The sequence below is a fragment of the Tenrec ecaudatus genome, chromosome 1, assembly GCF_050624435.1.
Source record: "Tenrec ecaudatus isolate mTenEca1 chromosome 1, mTenEca1.hap1, whole genome shotgun sequence".
NCBI lineage: Eukaryota > Metazoa > Chordata > Mammalia > Afrosoricida > Tenrecidae > Tenrec > Tenrec ecaudatus.
In genome coordinates this window covers 124,549,211-124,569,482 of record NC_134530.1, presented here as the reverse complement: position 1 = coordinate 124,569,482, position 20,272 = coordinate 124,549,211, and the positions used below count along the sequence as shown (strand labels likewise).

Here is a 20,272-nt window from a genome sequence, read left to right as displayed (position 1 = left end):
AGAATTATGTAAGACCAACGACATGTCCACAGCAAATACCTTTTGTCAAGAAAAGGTGACTATATTACATGGATTTCCCCAGATGGAATACACAGAAATCAAACTGACCACATCTGTGGGACGAGAAGATAGAGAAGCTCAATTTTAAGAGCTAAAATAAGACTAGAGACTGAATGCTGATGAAAATGAAAACAATTACACGAGGGCCAAAATACAACCTTGAGTCTATCCCACCTGAATTTCAAAACTGTCTCAAGGACAGATTTGATGCAGGGAACACTAATTACAGAGGATCTGATGAGGTGTGGGAGGTCACAAGACCACCACTCACAAAGAAAGCAAAGGTCATTAAAAAAACAACAGGAACAAGGGAACAATAAGTGATCCAAATTGGTGGTGAGGAGGATGTGAGAGACCTGGTAGGGCATGATCAAGAGTAATGTAACCAAGAAGAATTGCTGAAACCCTGGTGGGGACTGAGCATGATAGTGGGACAGGAAGATAGTCAAGAGAGGCAAAGGGCATTTATAGAGGTCTACATAAATGTATATATGCATATATATTTGCAAATATATTTTTATATGAGGATGGGGAAATAGATCTATGTGCATATATTTATACGTTTAGTATTAAGGTAGCAGAAGGACATTGGGCCTCCACTCAAGTACTCCCTCAATGCAAAAATACTTTCTTCTATTAAATTGGCATTCTACGATGCTCACCTTCAAAGCAGGTGAATAAGCAAATGTGAAGAAAGCTGATAGTGCCTGGCTATCAAAAGAGATAGCGTCTGGGGTCTTAAAGGCAAACAAGCGGCCATCTAGCTGAGAAGCAACAAGGCCCACATGGAAGAAGCACACCAGCCTGTGTGATCACAAGGTGCTGAAGGGAGCAGTTATCAGGTATCAAAGAACAAAAAATCATATCATTCTGTGCTCACCTCTATGATATGATCACTGAAGACAAATGGGTGCATAAGCAAATGTGGCGAAGAAAGCTGATGGTGCCTGGCTATCAAAAGATATAGTGTCTGGGGTCTTAAAGGCTTGAAGGTAAACAAGCAGCCATCTAGCTCAGAAGCAACAAAGCCCACATGGAAGAAGCACTCCAGCCTGTGCGATCACGAGGTGTCAAAGGGATCAGGTATAAGGCATCATCAGAACAAAAAATCTTATCATAGTGAATGAGGTGGGGAGTGCGGAGTGGAGACCCAAAGCCCATTTGTAGGCCTGGACATCCCCTTACAGAAGGGTCTCGGGGAGATGAGCCACTCAGGGTGCGATGTAGCAATGATAAAAAATACAACTTTCCTCTAGTTCCTAAAAGCTTCCTCCCACTATCATGATCCCAATGCTACCTTGCAAGTCTGGCTAGACCAGAGAATGTACACTAGTACAGATAGGAACTGGAAACACAGGGCGGATGATCCCTTCAGGACCAGTGGTGTAAGTGGCGATACTGGGAGGATATACAGAGAGAGGGTTGGAAAGGGGAAACAAATTACAAGGATCTACATGTGACATCCTCCCTTGGGGATGGACAACAGAAAAGTAGGTGAAGGAAGATGTCGGATAGGGCAAGATATGACAAAATAATTTATAAATTATCAAGGGTTTATGAGGGAATGGGGAGCGGGGATGGAAGGGAAAAAATGAGGAGCTGATGCCAGGGGCTTAAGTGGAGAGCGAATGTTTTAAGAATGATGAGGCAATGAATGTACAGATGTGCTTTACAAATTGCGATAAGAGTTACATGAGCCCCTAATAAAACAATTAAAAGAAAAACCCGAAAAGAAAAGACCAAAGTGGATGTGAGAAGAGACTCTGAAACTTGCTCTTAATCATAGTGTAACTAAAGCAAATAGAAAAAAAAGATGAAGTCAATGATATGGACAGGACATTTCAAAGGGAAGCTTGAGAAGACAAAGTTAAATACTATTCTGAAATGTGCAACCTAGAGTTTGAAAACCAAAAAGGACGAACACAATCAGCATATCTTAAACTAAAAGAATCGAGAAAAAATCCAAGCCTCAAGTTATAATATTCAAAGATTCTATGGGCAAAATATTGAATGACACAGGAAGCATTGAGAAGATGGAAAAATAGTCACTGTACCAAAAAGAACTAGTCGACCAATGATGCTGAACAAAGAAGTTCAAGCTGTACTTAAAGCATTACCCAAAAACAAGGCTCCAGGAGTAGGTGGAATGCCAAGTGAAATGTGTCAACAAGTTGGGGAAGCACTGGTCCATGCCAGAAAATCTGGCAGATGGTCCCTTGGCCAGCTGACTTGGAGATCCATATTTATAACCATCCCAAAAAGAAGGTGACCCAACAGAACGCTCAAATTATAGAATATAATTGATAACATGTGCAAGTAAAATTTTGCTGAAGATCATCCAACAAAAGGTACAGCAGTACCGTGACAAGGAACTACCAGAGGTCCAGAATAGATTCAGAACTGGAAGTGGAACAAAGGATATTATTGCTGATGTCAGGTGGATCTGGTCTGACTGCAGAGGATACCAGAAAGATGTTTACCGGTACTTATGTTTTATTGACTATTTGTGTGGATCATAGCAAACTACGGATAGCATTGAGAAGAAGGGGAATTCTACAACACATCATTGTGCTCATGAAGAATTTGTGCATGGATCAAGTAGCAGTTATGTGAACAGAACAAGGGAACACTGCATGACTTAAAAACCAGGAAAAGTGTGCACGAGGGTTGCATCCTCTCGTACTTATTCAATCTGTTTGCTGAGCAGACCATCAGAGGAGCTGGATTATATAAAGAAGAATGTGGCATCAGGGTGGAAGGAAGGCTTATTAATAGCCTGTGATAAGCACATGGCACAACCTTGCTTGCTGACAGTGAGGAGGACTTGAAGTATTTCCTAATGAAGATGAAGGACTGCACCTTCAGTGTGGATTACAACTCAATGTAAGGAAGACCAATCCTCACAACAGGATGAACAGGTAACATCATGATAAATGGAGAAAAGGCTGACGTTGTCAAGGCTTTACTTTTGTCGTGGTTGGATACACAATCAATGATCATGGAAGCAGCAGCCAAGAGATCAAACAATGTTTTGTATTGGGTAAATCCATTGCACAAGATTTCTTTAGAGTATTGAAAAGCTATTGAAATAGTTACTTGGAGGACTAAAGTGTGCCTGACCCAGGCCATGTTCTTTTCAATTGCTTCAGATGATGTGAAAATTGGACACTGGCTAAGGAAGACGGAAGATGAACGCAAGTGTTGGAATTATGGTGCTGCAGAACAATATTGCAAGTACCATGGACTACTAGAAGAACACACAGATCTGTCTTGGAAGAAGTTGGGCCAAAGTGCTCCTCAGAGGCAAGTGTGGTGAGACTTTGTACTACATAATTGGTTCATGTTGTCAGGAGAGACCAGTCCCTAGAGACAGACATCTTGCTTGGTAACGAAGGGGCAAATAAAGAGAGGAAGCCCCTCAACAAGATGGATGGACACAGTGGCTGCAGCAATGGGCTCAAGCATGGGAACCATGGGAGGATGGGCAGGACTGAGCAAGTGTTTCATTCTGCTGTGCATAGAGTTGCTCTCGGTCAGAACAGACTGCATCACACCTAACAACAAAACTCACACCTTGGATTCTACAATCTTGTGTTTTAAAGCCCACAAGATACTTAAGCACTTATAAGACACTTTTAATGTCAATTAAACTGATTAGTTCAGATTAGGGAACCTAGGGCTATTTTCATCTTTGATTTTTTAGCAAAGCACGAAAGGGCTTACAGATGAGTTAGAATTTTAAAAACTACACATATATATATATTTTTCATGATTTAGGATAAAGTGGGCATTTCGTGCATAAAATGGTGAGGTTTTAGAAGACTAGTGAAAAGAGAAATTTAAAAATAGCCAAGGAAGTATCAAGTAACCATATTTAAAAGGGGGGGAGCGAATAGAAATGGTGGTTGGGCACATAGATTTAAAGCAGATTGAGAGGCTGGCATGCTGTTGGTAGGCACTCTCAGATGGTGTGAGAGAACAAAGTGCAGCCCGTCTGCTGCTTCCACTGCGCCTGTTGAAGATGATCTTCCTTTTGCTCTGACCCTTTCACTTACACCCAGCAAGATACTCTTCTCCAGGGCCTGCTCCCTCCTGGTAACATGGCCAAAGTCCTTCGTCCATCCCTCTGCCGGTCCACGGTACATACAACATTTTGTGCCAACACCCTAACTTAAAGGCATCAATCCTCTTTTTTGGCCTTCCTTGTCCATTGTCCAGGCTCACATGTATATGAGGTGATCTCTAATACCATGGCTTAGATCAAGAGCGTCTTTGCCATCAAAGTGAACCCTGCTATTTAAAAGAAAAAAAAACATTTCTAAAGAGTTATGGCATACAAGGATAAAATTAAAAAGGAGAGAAAACAACTTTGGAAGCAAAGTTAAGGATAAATTAAAGTCTTAACAGTGGAGAACGGTTAACTTTTCCCCTCAGGCTAGGGAAAGCACTGCAGGGATGAGGAGGTGATACGCAGCTATGGTACAAGAAACTCCAAAAATGGAGAAAGACTGGCAAGCAAAAGGTATTTTTAACTTCCAAATCACTTTGGACAATACCACACCATTTCATCCTCCAAACCATTAAGTCAGAAAGGCTGGTGAAGAAATGATGCACATTTGTCTTCATGATGTTTAATTCAATTAGATATTCTCATAACACAAGATTGGGTGTGTGTCGATCCATTTAAAGCCAGCTCAACTGAGAGCACAGCATATCACTAGTACATGTGCTAAAGGGTTCCCCGTTGTTACTACGTGCCGCCAAGTTGGTCCTGACTTACAGTGGCCCTATGGCACCAGAACACTGCCCAGTCCTGCACCACCCTCACAATTGCCATGGCTGAGGCACTGCTGCGGCCACGGTCAATCATCTTGTGAGGGCCTTCGTCTTCTTCCTGCCCTTCTACTCACCATGCATGCCATCATTTAGGCAACTAGCATCTCATTAAGCCCAAATGTTGTTAAGTTTATTTGGTTCCTTGCTGGCTGTCGCCCTGTAACTATCAATGCCCTGTGTCGTTACAAAGGAACCCTGGTAGTACAGTTATTAAGCCCCGAGATGCTAACCGAAAGATCAGTGGCTGAAGCCACCAGATGTTCCATGGGAGGAAGATGTGGCACTTTGCTTCTGTAAAGCTTATAGCCCTCGAAACCCTACAGAGTTGTTATGAGGTGGAACTGACTCCGTGACAATGGGTCACCGGTGCTGTTATAATAAACCACGATCACTGCCACTGTGTCACCCTGCCCTTTGGGTTTCCAAGACTGTAAATCCGCATGAGATTAGAAAGTCCCATTTTTCTCCTTCAGAGTAGCTGGTGAGTTTGAACTGCTGACCTTGTGGTAAACAGTCCAACACATTACTATGTCACCACAGCTCCCTTCTGTTCTTATAATACCTTCTATCAAATATTATGGGGCATTCAGTGGGAAATTACGCTATTAATTTACATTATGCTATTAATTTAATCCTCTCTTTGCAATCCCTAGTTAATATAGTTTCTCTCTCATAATAACATATAACCTTTTAGTATTATGCCACTTCTGTCTCAATTTTTCCCCTAGAATTCAACATCTAGTGAAATGTTTCAAATGTTGAACTATTTCCCAGAAATAAAATCTTAGCACTCCCATAGCACTTATTTTTTGTTAAAAAACATTACTCTAAATTGGACTTAAATTAAAAAAATACTTCCCTGATTTTAATGAGGAACAAATAAATAACCTGGGCTTTCTAATCTTAGTACTACTGCTATTATTAGGAAAAGTTTCTACTCTAAACAACATATAGAGTTGAGTTGTATCTTAAGATCCAGTGTCTTCTAAAAAATGGAACACACTTACTTCAGGATTCTTAGATTAGCAGGATTCCTAGACACAACTGTCAGAGCAGGAAGTCAGAGATAAAGTTCAGGCTTTGTAATTTTAAAAAATTCAGTAAATAACAAACCGATAAATAACATTTGTATATATAAATTTTCTAACATTTAAGTGTAAAATTTTGTGCTTAAAATATAACCACTGTCCCTGTAAGATATGACAAAATAATAATTTATAAATTATCAAGAGTTCATGAGGGAGGGGGAGCAGGGAGGGAGGGGGAAAAATGAGACGCTGATTGCAGGGGCTTAAGTGGAGAGCAAATGTTTTAAGAATGATGAGGGCAATGAATGTACAAATGTGCTTTACACAATGTAATGATGTATGTATGTATGGTGATAAGAGTTATATGAGCCCCCAATAAAATGATCTCTATCTATCTATCTATCTATCTATCTATCTATCTATCTATCTATCTATCTATCTATCTATCTATCTAAAACCACTGTCCCACATTTAAAGTACGTACAATAGTAACAGTCTATGGAAAAAGACTAACTTTCTCCATGTATCAAGGAACAATTACAATATATCAACAAAGGTACACATGCACTAGTAACGTAAATTACCTTTCTTCTTCTCCTCGAATCCATACTGGAGTTTTGGGAATTTGTGCTTGAAAAATCTTAGATGCTTTGTAACAAAAGTTGCTGCAGAAACACTAAAAAATAAAAGATAAAAACCTGTTTGTTATTTATCCATATTGTGAAAACTTATGTACAAAACAGAGCATAAAGAGAAATGTTTTATAAATACATAAAATGAAAACCTACTTCACCCAAGGTAAGAAATAGGCACAACAAATGTGAAGGCTCGTTTGCCTCTCCTTAAAACCGCATCAATCTTCACAAGCCCACAGGTAATTATTGTCCTAAATTTTTAATTCTTACTGTTCTATAATCTATGTATGTGGTAATATGCAAAGAAAACAAGTGAAGTACAATTACATGACTAAATCTCCGAAGCTAATGGTACCAATACCATTTCAGTTTTGCCTATTTTTAAGTCTTTAAATAGAATCTTGGTTTTGTATTCTTCCTGGCTTTTTTTGTTCAACACTATGCTTAGAAGATTCGTTGGTGACATACTTTATTAATTTTCTTTATTTTTTTTCCATCTTCTCTTCCTCCTCCCCCTTTTTTTCCTTATTCATTTTCTTTGTGCATTATAATGCACTGTGCAAGTACAATACACTGTATTGCCTATGGACAACTGAGCTATCTCGATTTTTCCTATTACCACTCAATGTAATACTGCTGCGAACATTCTTATGCATGCATACTGCTGTGCATGGGTAAGAATTTCTCTAGGGTATCAAAAATAGGAAGAATTGGTTATAAAGTATGTGCAAGTTCAACTTTACTGTATCAGTTTTTCAAAAAGGTTGTATGGGTTTTTTACTCCCATAGTAGTCTTAAAAGATCTAATTAGCTCTGAAAATGTAAATCAGTCTGTTTTTATTTGCCATTTGCCTGATTTCAAATGAAGTTGAGTGACTTTCCAAATGTAATATTGACCATTTAAGTTCCTTCTGTAAATATTTACTTCAAGTTTTTATCCAGTTTTCTATTACATTGTATTTTCCTTATATAGACTTTGAATATGAATCTATGATATGTGAGAAATGAATCTTTTAACTGTTAACTTTCCATTTTTTTAAACTTCTGATAAAAGTTTTGAAATTTGATAGACAAATTTATCAATTTTTCCTCTAGCATCTATAAGTCTGTCTTAAGAAATATTTCCTTACCTTGTTTATAAAAATATTCTCACATTATCTTTGAAAAATTTGGCCTTTTCCACTGTGTCTTCATCGATCTAAAACTGATCTTTATAGGGATTAATATCCATGTGTTTCGTAAGGATAACTACAGTGGCAAGCCCCCTGATGGGAACATAGCCATGCTTTTTCCGCCTGTCTGCAGGACCTCTAGGGCCCTCTATCAATGTCCACACACCTGCAAGTCTGTTTACGGCTCTCTCTTCAGCTCATGATTTAATTGTAATTCCATGTCAAACCACCTCTGGCTTGTCATACTGCGGTGACTTGCATGTTGTAAAACTGAAGAAGCCATGTCACCCGTGTTTCAAACACCAGCAGGGTCACCCATGGTGAACAGGTTCAGGATGTCAATTTGCTAATGGGGCACAACTCGTTGAGAATAGCTGCAAACATCCATTTGCGAAATATGGAACAAAGTATGAATCTAAGACAACTGGAAATTGTTAAAAAATGAAATGAACACATAAAAATTGATAGCCTAAAATCTACCCGCAGGGTAACTGGGCAGTCCCTGTCAGGGCCACATGGAAAGGATGATAAATCCAAGGTGCAGGACAGCACTGATGAATCACATAATTATCTGCCAGCTTTTTCATAATTCCTCACCTTACTATTAGGGCTGATATTTGATATTCCTCATTAATCATGTTAAATTTGAGTATGCTCATTTGTATATTTAAGATTGTTCGGTACAAGAAAGTAAAGATAGATTAACTCTGCAGAACTGTAACAGGAGTAAGGGTGCCCTGAGGGTATGGGAAAAGATGGGGGGAGCTGGGGAGCTGATAGCACTGATGAGTATGTAACTCCACTTGATGGGACTGAACAACAGCAACGCATGTGAATGGACATATTGGACTGTGTAAGCATGCCAATATTACTATTATTTAAAAGAAAAAAGTAGTGATAGCCTAGGTATGGTAGTTACATAATTTCATGTCAACTTAAAAGATACATAATAGGGGTAGAGTTCAGCCTGTCAATCCGGTCACAGCTTGATGTTGCCCCCTTGTGGGTGTGGCCTTCTCATATGGAGGGCCCTAGGAAACCCCACCCCCACCCCGCCCCTGCCTTAAACTTCCTGCTCACTGACCCTGATTGCTGCCAGGCCCCTGGAGATGGGTCCACTGCCATTGGATCCACAAGAATGCACTCACTGGCCTAGGATCTTCCTGAATTCTGCATCACTGCATGTGGCTACGTGAGTCTGAAGAGGGACTTATAGACTGATATCGGACTTATGGACATGAGTTGGACTGGGCTGGGATATTTTCTCAGTATATAACTGCTGATATAAAGCTCATTCTTACACACGAGTGTCTCTGGATTTGATTCTCTAGTCAATTCAGCCTATCACACTGAGCTGAAGTAGATTGGTATTGGTCATTTTGAATCATCAATCATATAGTTGACTATGCCAGGATAAGAGAAATAGTGTCAACTCATATCAAAAAGATAATTTCAATTTCTATTCTGAAGTATAATATTGTTGGTGATCAGATCTACAAGAATACAAAGAAGTCCCCAGTTAATACAACTATTATTCAAATTTACACACCAATTACAAAAGCTAGTAATGAAGAAATTGAAGAATTCTACTAATTTCTTCAATCTAAAATTGACTAAACATACAATCTAGATGCATTGATAACTACCGACAACTGAAATATGAAAGTTAGAAACGAAGAAGGATCAGTAGTTGGAAAACATGGCTTGGTGATAGAAATGATGCTTGAGATTGCATGATAAACAATGACTTCTTCATAGCAAATACTTTTTCAACAACATAAACCGTGACTATAATGTGGATTTCACCAGATGGAATACACAGGTATCAAACTGACTACATTTGTGGGGAGAGATCACAGAGTAGCGTGATATCATCAGCCAAAGCAAGGTCGGGGCTGACTGGGGAACAGACCATCAACTGCTCACATGTAAAGCTCATGTTGAAGCTGAAGAAAGTGAAAACAAGTTCATGAGAACTAGAATATGCCCTTGAGTATATCCCATCTGATTTTAGAGACCCCTTCAGATACAGATTTGACACACACAACAATAATGACCAAAGACCGGGTGATCTGTAAGGTGACTTCAAAAACACCACACAAGAAGTAAAAGTTCATTTAAAAAACCAGAAAGAAAGACTACAGTGAATGTCAGCAGAGACTGAAATTTGCTCTTAAATGTAGACTTGCTACCAAAGTGAATAGAAGAAATTATGATGTAAAAGAGATGAGCAGAAAATGTGAAAGGGCTCATAGATCACCACAACCGTGAGGCTGGCAGAGGCATGGGCAGTGTTTTGTTCGGTGGTACATAGGGTCGCTATTTGACTCAACGGTACCTAACACTAGCAAAGCTGTGCCAATATGCACTGTCACTTTTAAATGTTCGAGTTAAATTGTGTTTTTAATCCTATTTACAAAGAAATGTGAATGTTTATATGGGTCTTCTCCCAAAGTTAAGATTTTAAAAAGTTATTTTATAACTTTGATACCACCATATTGAAAATAACCCATGAACTTACCTTTCTTTCAGTAATATCATAGACTTTATTGGTTTTTGTAGAAATTTTATATTTCTGCTTTGGAACCTAATAAAAAGAAACCACAGCTTAGAAAAGAATTCAAATCACATACAAAAGCTTTATGCACCACCTACACAGTATTTTACTGTACATAAAGAGAAGAACGTATGTTTAAAAAAAGACAGGCTAGTGTACTTACTATTCCCAGTTTCTTCTGACACAAAGGATAACCACAGAGTTGACTAATGGACCGCTCATCCACGACATCATTGTAGTGAGCAGATGTGATGACCCTTCCCTATGATGAAACAAAGGGGGGAGCCCCCAAGATTAATGGAAACCAAACCAAATCCACTGCATCCAATTGATTCTTATCCTAACATACTATAGATCAGCATCCTCTTCACAGAATCAGGTTGCCACATCTTTCTCCCAGAGTTAATAAAGGGAAAGCACTTCAAGAATTATCGGTTACATAGTAAGGACTCAATAAATGTTAGCTATTATAAAACACAACATCTCTTTGTAAATCATATAGTTTATGAAATAATTCTGAGGCACGATAAAAGTGGAGCTATAGATTGCTGAACCAAAGCAAAATGAATTATTTTTGCAATAGAAACTCTTAAGGATTACAAAGGTATAGGACATACCTATTCAAAATTTTAATATTTATGAAGGTATAAGATATAGCGGTTTGGGTACTAACCCACCCAATAGGTGGGTTGTTTATATCTCCACAGGGAGAGACCAAACTTCAACCCAGTTCTCCAAGATGTGAATGCAACATACCAGTATGAAGCAGGGAACCAATAGAGCTCTGAGGGGCTGGCCCCAATCCCAACTACATGGACAGCCACCCCTCCCTCCCCATAAGAATTTACTTCAGAGGACAGCACTGAAGCCACAGCTCAGGTAGGGGGCCATGTCTGATCAGAGCACATGGGAGCAAATGAAGGGGGAGGAAGGGAGAGTGGAGCACACCCTGGCCCACCAAGCCTTGAGGATGATATTCCCGCTCAGAGCAGCCAATCCAGAGGGGATCATATGGCCAGCCCCACTATGAGACATGGTATCCCTCACTGACCCTATAGCGCTACGGGGAACAACACTGGAGACAGTGTGGGAATTGTGCCCAATCTGACCTTACCACACTGAGGGGAAACACTAAGGGTGTGCAACAGAACAGCAAGGGGTGCAGATCAATGAAGGCCCCAGGGAACACCAGGGCATGGCACCCCATCAGACTCAAACTAAAAACACTCCTAAAGGTCAACAAACAGACCTTGAACTATTTATAGGCTTTTCTTTTTTTGTCATTGGTTTTTTGTTTTGTTGCTTTGTATTGATCTGTCTTGTTTTTTGTGCATATTATTATCTCTGCAGGATAAACAATCTGGAGGAGAAAACAATGGGACCAATGGTTCCGGGGGGGCGGGAGAGGGGGACATGGGAGAGGGAGAGGCAGGGGAAAGGAAAAGGTGTTAACAAACCCAGGGACAAGGGAACAAGAGCGATCTAAAATGAATGGTGAGGAGGGTGTAGGAGACCTGGTAAGGCTTGATCAAGGGCAATGTAACTGAGAGGAATTAAACCCAAATGAAGGCAGAACATGATAGTGGGACAAGAAGAAAGTAAAAGAAAATAGAAGAAAGAACTAGGAGGCAAAGGGCATTTCCAGGCTTGTACATATGTAAATATATTTATATATGATGATGGGGAAATAGATCTGTGTACATAAATTTATAGGTTTAGTATTAATGTAGGAGATGGACATTGGACCTTTACTCAAGTACACCCTCAACGCAAGAACACTTTGTTTTATTAAACTGGCATTCCATGATTCTCATCTTCCTGACACGATCACTGAAGACAAATGGATACATAAGCAAATGTGGTGAAGAAAGATGAAGGTGCCCTGCTATCAAAAGATATAGCATCTGGGGTCTTATAGGTTTGAAGATAAACAAGCGGCCATCTAGCTGAGAAGCAACAAAGCCTACATGGAAGAAGCACACCTGCCTGTGTGATCATGAAGTGTCGATAGGATCAGGTATCAGACATCAAAGACCCAGAACAAATAATCATATTATTGTGAATGAGAGGGAGCGTGGAGTGGCGACCCAAAGCCCATCTGTAGACAACTGGACATCCTCTTACAGAAGGGCCGCAGGAGGAGACAAGCCAGGCAGGGTGCAGTGTAGCACCGATGAAACATACGACTTTCCTCTAGTTCCTTAATGCTTCTTCCCCTGCCACTGTCATGATCCCAATTCTAACTTACTAATCTGGCTAGACCAGAGCATATACATTGATCAGATGAGAGCTGGAAACATAGGGAATACAGTACAGATAAACTCCTCAGGACCGATATTGAGAGTAGCCAAACCAGGAGGATAAGGGTAAGGTGGGGGGTGTTATGGGAAACGGATCACAATGATCTACCTATAACCTCCTCTCAGGGGGATGGATAACAGAAAAGTGGGTAAAGGAGGATATTAGTCAGTGTAAGACATGAAAAAACTAATAATTTATAAATTATCAAGGGATCATGAGGGAGGGAGGGAAAAAAAATAAGGAGCTGATACCAAGGGCTCACATAGAAAGAAAATGTTTGGAAAATTATGATGGCAACATATGTACAAATGTGCTTGACATGATGAATGGATGTATGGACTGTGATAAGAGTTGTATAAGCCCCCAATAAAATAAGAAAAAAAGATATACCTGTTGAAAATTTAATATTTTAAAAGTTAAACACACAAAAATGCATGCTATAGCTCTCTGAATATTAAATAATACAAGATCTATATTTTTTGTTTACAAAATATCAAAATATAATTTGCTACTTAAAATAACACAACATATAGAATACAGGGCAAACAAAGCATTTTTGATCATTAATGAAAGTCAGAAAATCACAGAGATTAGGAAACTAGTTGAACTACGTTCGGTAAGGGGTTAAACATCATTTTTCATGAATGTGTTCTGGGTGCTCTACATAATCAAAGAAAATTCTCTAGTACTGAACTCTAGAAATGATCCCTGAAAATATATAGTCTTTCCATGCATAGCTTTTAAAGTAATAAAGAGTTGATTATTTTCAAACATACCGCATATGCTGAAGTATAAGTTGAGATTTTTTAAAATTTTTTGATCATTTTATTGGGGGCTCAAACAACGCTCATCACAATCCATACATATATCCATTCTGCCAATCACATTTGCACATTTGTTGCCATCATTATTTTCTCTCTTTTTTTTTAAACACCTTTTTAATGCAGTTTTTGTGGTAAAATTAAGTGCCTCGGCTGATATTCGGGTTGGCTTACACTTGAGTCTATATGGTATGTTGCTGGCATATAGTGATGACAACAGATTCCAAGGTTCCAATAGTACAATGAAGTTTCAAATTACAGATTTAAAGATCTTATGCTACACAATAATTTTCCAACTTAATACATACACATTCTATGAGGAAATCTTCTGTAACATTCTCTTCTAAAAGCTGTTCCACGAGTTGTAGAGCTTTTCTCTCAAACTCAATCTTCTTTCTCACAGCCGCTTCCAGTTCTGCTTTCCTGAGGTTTCAAGGAGAGCTACTTTACTTGGAAGCTTCATTATGGCCAATACCCCATGCTTAAAAACATAAAATTAAGAGAGCCCCATATTCACCATGCACATTTATGCTTAAACACTATTACTATCCACTAACTTTCAAAGAGAGAAAACTACTTGTTACACTGTACATAGCAGCCTGCCATAGTAACAGGATTATCCCAGGGTTCAGAATCGCAGCAAGCATTTAAGGACAGAAGGCTCCTTAGAATCAGGTATGACAAGATTTCATCTGGTATACTCTGGACATGGTATCCAGAGGGACTAACCCCTAAAGTACATCATGCTTAGTGAACTAGAGGGTTGGTGAAAACGTGGAAGACCTTCAGGAAGACAGACTGTCACAGTGACTGCAAGGAGGGGCTCAGACACAGCAGCGCCACGGCTGCAGAGGGTCTAGGTCTGGGCGGTGTTTTGTTCTGCTGTGAACAGGGTCACTAGGAGGACAAGACTTCATCTCAACTTTACCTTGGACATGTTCTCAGGGGGATGAGTTCCTGAGAAGGACCTTACGCTTGGTACGGGGTCAGGGAGAAAGAGGGCAACCTTAATGCGACGTAGTGACGTGGTTGCAGCAGCGGGCAACCACTGTTGGACATGTTTATTTCTGCTGTACAGGGGTCACTGCAAGGTGGAATCAACTTGATGGCACTCATCAACAACATGACAACATAAAAAGAAAATGAAGCGCTTTTGCCAGTTAAGGTTTACACTCTACCATCCCTCTGTGTATTCAAGATGAAAGGTTTGCTCTGACAGGCAGCCAGATGTTAGGTTAAAGAGGAAAAACACTTGTGTCAAGTCTCAAAAGCTGACTAATGCCTCAGTCTGACAGGACAGAATGATATTTGCCACTAAGGCTTTACCTGCTTCTGTTGTAAAGTCTCGTCAAATACACTGACGACGATATGGTTTAGAAAAAGAACGCTTTTCCCTGCAAGAGCCAGTCCTTCTTCTGACATCAGTGAGTCTCAGCACTGTCGTTGGTTCCCACTTACCATGAAACATAAAAGCAGAACCTGTCCCTTCTCCCGTAAGTAAATACCGTTCTAATTCTGACTATTCCAGTCATCCTTTCGAGTTAGTTTTGTTGTAATATCCAAGTTGTAGCCCCAGCCACTAAAGTTTAAGTTCTCATCATTTCCTTAAGTTTGATATGTCTTTGTCGTGTAATCTACAAATTCTCTCTCCATCTTTTTCTCTTTTCTAACAATCTTTGCACTGAAGAACGGGGACATCTGATGTATAATCATCACATGCTCACAAGTTAGTAAGTTTTCTTGCATGCTTGCAGCTGGAGCCTGAGCTTGATTCAGCTCATAGCTAATCCCCTTGGTAAGACTGTAAGTGGTGTCAATTCTGACATCAGGAACTAAACCAGATGCCAGTGAGCTGGCCTGACTCATGGCAACCCCATGTGTTGCATGGTGAAAGTGTGCTCCATTGGACTGTCAAGGCTGTGAACCTTTGAGAATCAGATTGCAAGCTTTTCTTCTGAGGGACTTTTGGGAGGGTCTGAACTTCCAACACTTTGGTGCATAAAAAGCCTAACCATTTGTGCCACCCGGGGACTGTAGGCTTGTTGAAAGGCTACATTCACCCTGGCTGACCCACAGCCCTATGGGGGACAGCACTGGAGACACAATGTGGAATTGCACCCAATATGATCTCCCCTCCACCCCCACCGAGGCAAAACACTGGGGGGAGAGGGGTGCAAAGAACAAGGGAATGGAATGGTGAGGTCCCCAGGGAATGCTGAAGGTGGACTGGAATGAACAGACTGGACTGAAAAACACTCCTAAAGGCTAACGGGTAATCCTTGAACTAACTATAAGCTTTTCTTTCTTGTGTGTGTTTATTTTTGTCATTGGTATGTTGTTGCTGTTGTTTTGTTGTATATTGTTGCTTGATTTTGCTCTGTCTTATTTGTGTGCATGTTATTATCTTCGCAGGTCTGTCTAAATAAGATAGGCTGGATGAACAGTCTGGAGGAGAAAACAATGGGACCAAGAGTTTCAGGGGGACATGGGAGAGGAGGAGGTGGGGGAAAGGCAGTGGTGTTAACAAACCAGGGACAAGGGAACAAGTGATCTAAATCGGTGGTGAGGAGGGTATGGGAGGCCTGGTTGGGCATGATCAAGGATAATGTAACAAAGAGGAATTACTGAAACCCTGGTGGGGACTGAGCATGATAGTGGGACAGGAGGAAAGTCAAAGGAAATAGAGGAAAAGGGCATTTATAGAGTTCTAGATAAAGACATGTGCATATGCAAATAAATTTATATATGATGGGGAAATAGATCTATGTGCATATATTTATAGATTTAGTATTAAGGTAGCAGAAGGACACTGAGCCTCACTCAAGTACTCCCTCAATGCAAGAATACTTTCTTCTATTAAATTGGCATTCTATGATGCTCACCTTCCCGACAGAACTGCTGAAGGCAAAGCGGGTGCATAAGCAAATGTGGCGAAGAAAGCTATTGGTGCCTGGCTATCAAAAAGTATAGTGTCTGGGGTCTTAAAGGCATAAAGGTAAACAAGCAGCCATCTAGCTCAGAAGCAACAAAGCCCACATGAAAGAAGCACTCTAGCCCGTGCGATCACGAGGTGTCGAAGGGATCAGGTATCAGGCATCACCAGAACAAAAAATCTTATCATAGTGAATGAGCGGCAGAGTGGAGACCTAAAGCCCAGAACGGTCTCAGAGAGATGAGCCACTCAGGGTGCAATGTAGCAATGATGAAAAATACAACTTTCCTCTAGTTCCTAAATATTTCCTGCCCTCCTCCCCCCACTATCATGATCCCAATTCAACCTTGAAAGTCTGGCTAGACCAGAGAATGTACACTGCTACAGATAGGAACCAGAAACACAGGGAATCCAGGGCAGATGATCCCTTCAGGACCAGTGTTATGAGAGGCGATACTGGGAGGATAGAGGGAGGGTGGGTTGGAAAGGGGGAACCTATTATAAGGATCTACATGTGCCCTCCTCCCTGGGGGACAGACAACAGGAAAGTGGGTAAAGGGAGATGTCGGACAGGGCAATATATGACAAAATAATAATTTATAAATTATCAAGGGTGCATGAGGGATGGGGGAGCAGGGAGGGAGGGGGAAAGTGAGGACCTGATGCCAGGGGCTTAAGTGGAGAGCAAATGTTTTGAGAATAATGAGGGAAACGAATGTAAAAAAGTGCTTTACACAAATGCTGTATGTATGGATCGTGATAAGAGTTGTATGAGCCCCTAATAAAATGATTAAAAAAAAGGCCACATTCAGATTCTTCCTTTTCATTTTTTAGTTGTAATACAATAACAAAGAGCCACTTCTCCCGAAAAACTATAAGTAAATTAGGCCACTTCTATGGATTTTTAACTTCCATGGGTGATCTACTTAAAACACATTTTAATTATTCTATTAAAAAATTAGCTTTAATCTCAGGTTTGTGGTCAGATCAGTATTGAATAGTTACAAATTTTTATTGTCCACATCAATTGAACTTTACGCTTGCAATATTTCCTAAAGCCAAACCATGAAAAAATATGTTGTTTCCCAGGGGAAAGCTCTCCAAAGCAGGGCTTAAATCTATCTATTTTCTCCATTCCCAAGTGACCACCATTTCTCAATTCTTTTTTTTTTAATCATATAACAGAATATTTTATTATACCATTTTCCCATCAGCACAGTAAAATAACACATGGAGGATTACATTGGCCATTTCCACTGATTGGCAGGGGGCTCTTCCACTAAAGGCTCCCACGGTTTCCACTGGATCATTTTCCTTGCCAGACTTAGTTCCTTTTCCGCCTGTAAAATCACTTCCTCAATTTGTCCACCCTGAATTTGGGCTTCTAATCTTTTAATATCAGATTCCATTTTAACCATATTTAGCTTCTCATTTGTAATCTCTTCTGTATACTTTCTATAGGCCGCATTTTTAGGGATGTGTTCAAGAACATCAAGGATCTTTGTGTATAATATTCTTAGTCTCTCTTGGGGGGTCTCACATACCGCCAATCCCACCAGGTCAGTGGTCTTCTTCAGCAGCCCCGCCATGACAGCGCCGACGAGTGGCCGGCGCGCGGCCCATTTCTCAATTCTTAAAACTACTTTTATAACTTCAATCCCATCATTTGTTACTTATCATTTTCTTTGACACGTGGAATAAAAAAATCTTAATCACTCATTTTTTCAGATTCTGTCTGACCAGCACCTTGCCTTCTCTAACCTTGTCCTACACCCCTTTGCTCGCTTAGTTCAAATGCTGCACACCACTGTGTTCACTTCTCTCTCTCTCTCTTACTCTTTTTAATTCTGCAAAACACCCGGTAATGAGTAGCACAAGTGAAACTTGATCCCTTCCAAAAGAGCCACATAAATTATGTGTAAAATTAGAATTCTAAATAAAAACTGTAGGGCCCATTCCTTTCTGTAAGACACCATCATAAGCTTTACATGTGAACTTTCAGCCTTAATTCCTCTCACTTTCAAAGACCAGTCAGTCCCCAGGCATGATATGTACCAGGCAAGCAGGAAGTTGGCACAATATTGTCACTGAAAAGCCAGGTCCTTGAGTCAAGCTGATGGGAATTTTGAGAATTTGCTGGCCCCAACACACACCGAGTTTTGTGCTCACTTCTCTGATCCTCAGAGAATCTCTATATCCGAGGAAGGTCCAAAACCAAACTCACCATCGAGTTGATTGTAACTCAGTCATGTCACTTGATAATAAACAATGCTTCCACAAACCAAAGGACGCATGGCTCTTTTCTTTGCACTGGCCAACCTCTTTGTCTTAGGGTTTCCACACATATTGTCACATATGGTTAGAAATTATTCCTCACTAGCATTTGTCTAAGGAGCTCTGGTAGTGTAATAGGTTAGCATCAGGCTGCTAACCACAAGGTCAGCAATTCAAAACCACCAGTTGCTCTGCAGGAGTAAGATGAGGCTTTTTACTTCCATAAAGAATCAGTCTCAGAAACCCACAGGGGCAATTCTACTTTGCCCTATCAGATTTCTATGAGTCAGAATTGACTTGATGGAATGAATTATAGTTTGTAAGTCCTACTTAGCCTTTCAATATTGGTTTGGCTATTACTTCTTCAGAGAAGTTACTCTTTCCACCAGCCTTCAGCTAAAATGTTAGTTTTATTATTAGTTCTTCTTTATAACACCAGTCGTTTCTTTTATAGCCTTATTACAGTTCTGTAATTATACATTTACTTGTGATAAACTCATTGGTGTCTCTCTCTTCCACTGAACAGGAGCTGTGTCCATTCTGTTCAACATCTTATCTTCAGGGCCTAATCTGGAACACCTCACACTCAATAGTCTTTCAATCTAAAATCCATTACAAGATTCATGAAAAGTTTTACATAAATTACTTTAATCCTCTTTCTATAGTTCACATATTCTAGAAACCCTTTAAGAAGTCAAGAGAGACAGAAAAAGAAAATCCCTTGATGGAAACCTGGAATTACTACAAATAACAGAAAAGTCTTCTTAGCGTTAAAGACAGAGAGAGAGAAACTTGTCCAGTAAATCACTCACACACAGATAAAGTGTACCTGGAGAGACAGAAAAGGAGTACCAGGTTAACTCAGGCATGTTCTCATAGATATCTTTCTATAATTACACCTTCATCAGCAACCTAAGTCCTGGTTTAGTTTGGATCAGTCAATGTGAAGCTTCATAGAGCTTCTAAGACTTCCACCTCTCCTAACATAAAAATTTTCTCTAAGATAGTACCTATTAATAGTTTTTAAAAGCAGTCCAATTTATATGAGCTAGGTAAGTGAGTACGGGAGCCCTGGTGGTATAGTGGGTTAGGTATGGCCTGCTATTGGCAATATCAACAGTTAAAACCCACGAGTTGCTTCTTGGGAAAAAGATGAGGTTCTCTGCTACTATAAAGATCTAACACCTGGAAAATGTAAAGGTGAAGTTCTATTCCTTCCTACATAGTTGTTTTAAGTCAAAATTGACTCTATAGTAGTAAGTTATTTTATTTATTTATTTTTGAGATAAGTGAATGCAGTTGTCCTTTCATACCTCTTAACAACATCTTCTTGCTTGGAGGCTCTTGTCTGTTTAGTACCTACAATAAAAAATATAACAAAAATGCACAGTAGGTCAAGTCTGCATATACATATTAAGTACAAGACAGATTGCTGTCCTGATCAAACTGTAGATCATCTCTTTTCCACACATTTCATTTCCAATCCTGCATGTCAACCAAAATGAAATGGGAAGGGAATCCAATTTGGTTTTGTAAATTAATGATTTGCTCATTTTTCTCGATTAAAATGTTCTCGATTTTGGGATTCTCAAGAGTAGACGGAGTCCTGGTGGCACAACCATTAAGCGCTGGCAACTAACCTGAGCAGTTTGAACC

At 39.9% G+C, this 20,272-nt stretch overlaps 1 protein-coding gene and 1 pseudogene across 2 annotated transcripts in view; both read right to left on the bottom strand.

Annotated features, from left to right (window-relative positions):
• RPAP2 (RNA polymerase II associated protein 2) overlaps positions 1-20,272 on the bottom strand; it is a 98,730-nt gene that overhangs the window by 77,629 nt on the left and 829 nt on the right. For both annotated transcript variants that reach the window (XM_075558412.1, XM_075558404.1), the window contains exons 2-6: positions 19,930-19,975; positions 13,719-13,833; positions 10,452-10,550; positions 10,253-10,318; positions 6,509-6,600 (exon numbers count right to left, since the gene is read on the bottom strand). In XM_075558412.1, the coding sequence (XP_075414527.1) occupies positions 6,509-6,600; positions 10,253-10,318; positions 10,452-10,550; positions 13,719-13,833; positions 19,930-19,975 (418 nt within the window). The remainder of the gene's footprint in view (positions 1-6,508; positions 6,601-10,252; positions 10,319-10,451; positions 10,551-13,718; positions 13,834-19,929; positions 19,976-20,272) is intronic.
• LOC142436925 (NADH dehydrogenase [ubiquinone] 1 alpha subcomplex subunit 5 pseudogene) lies at positions 17,502-17,966 on the bottom strand (annotated as a pseudogene).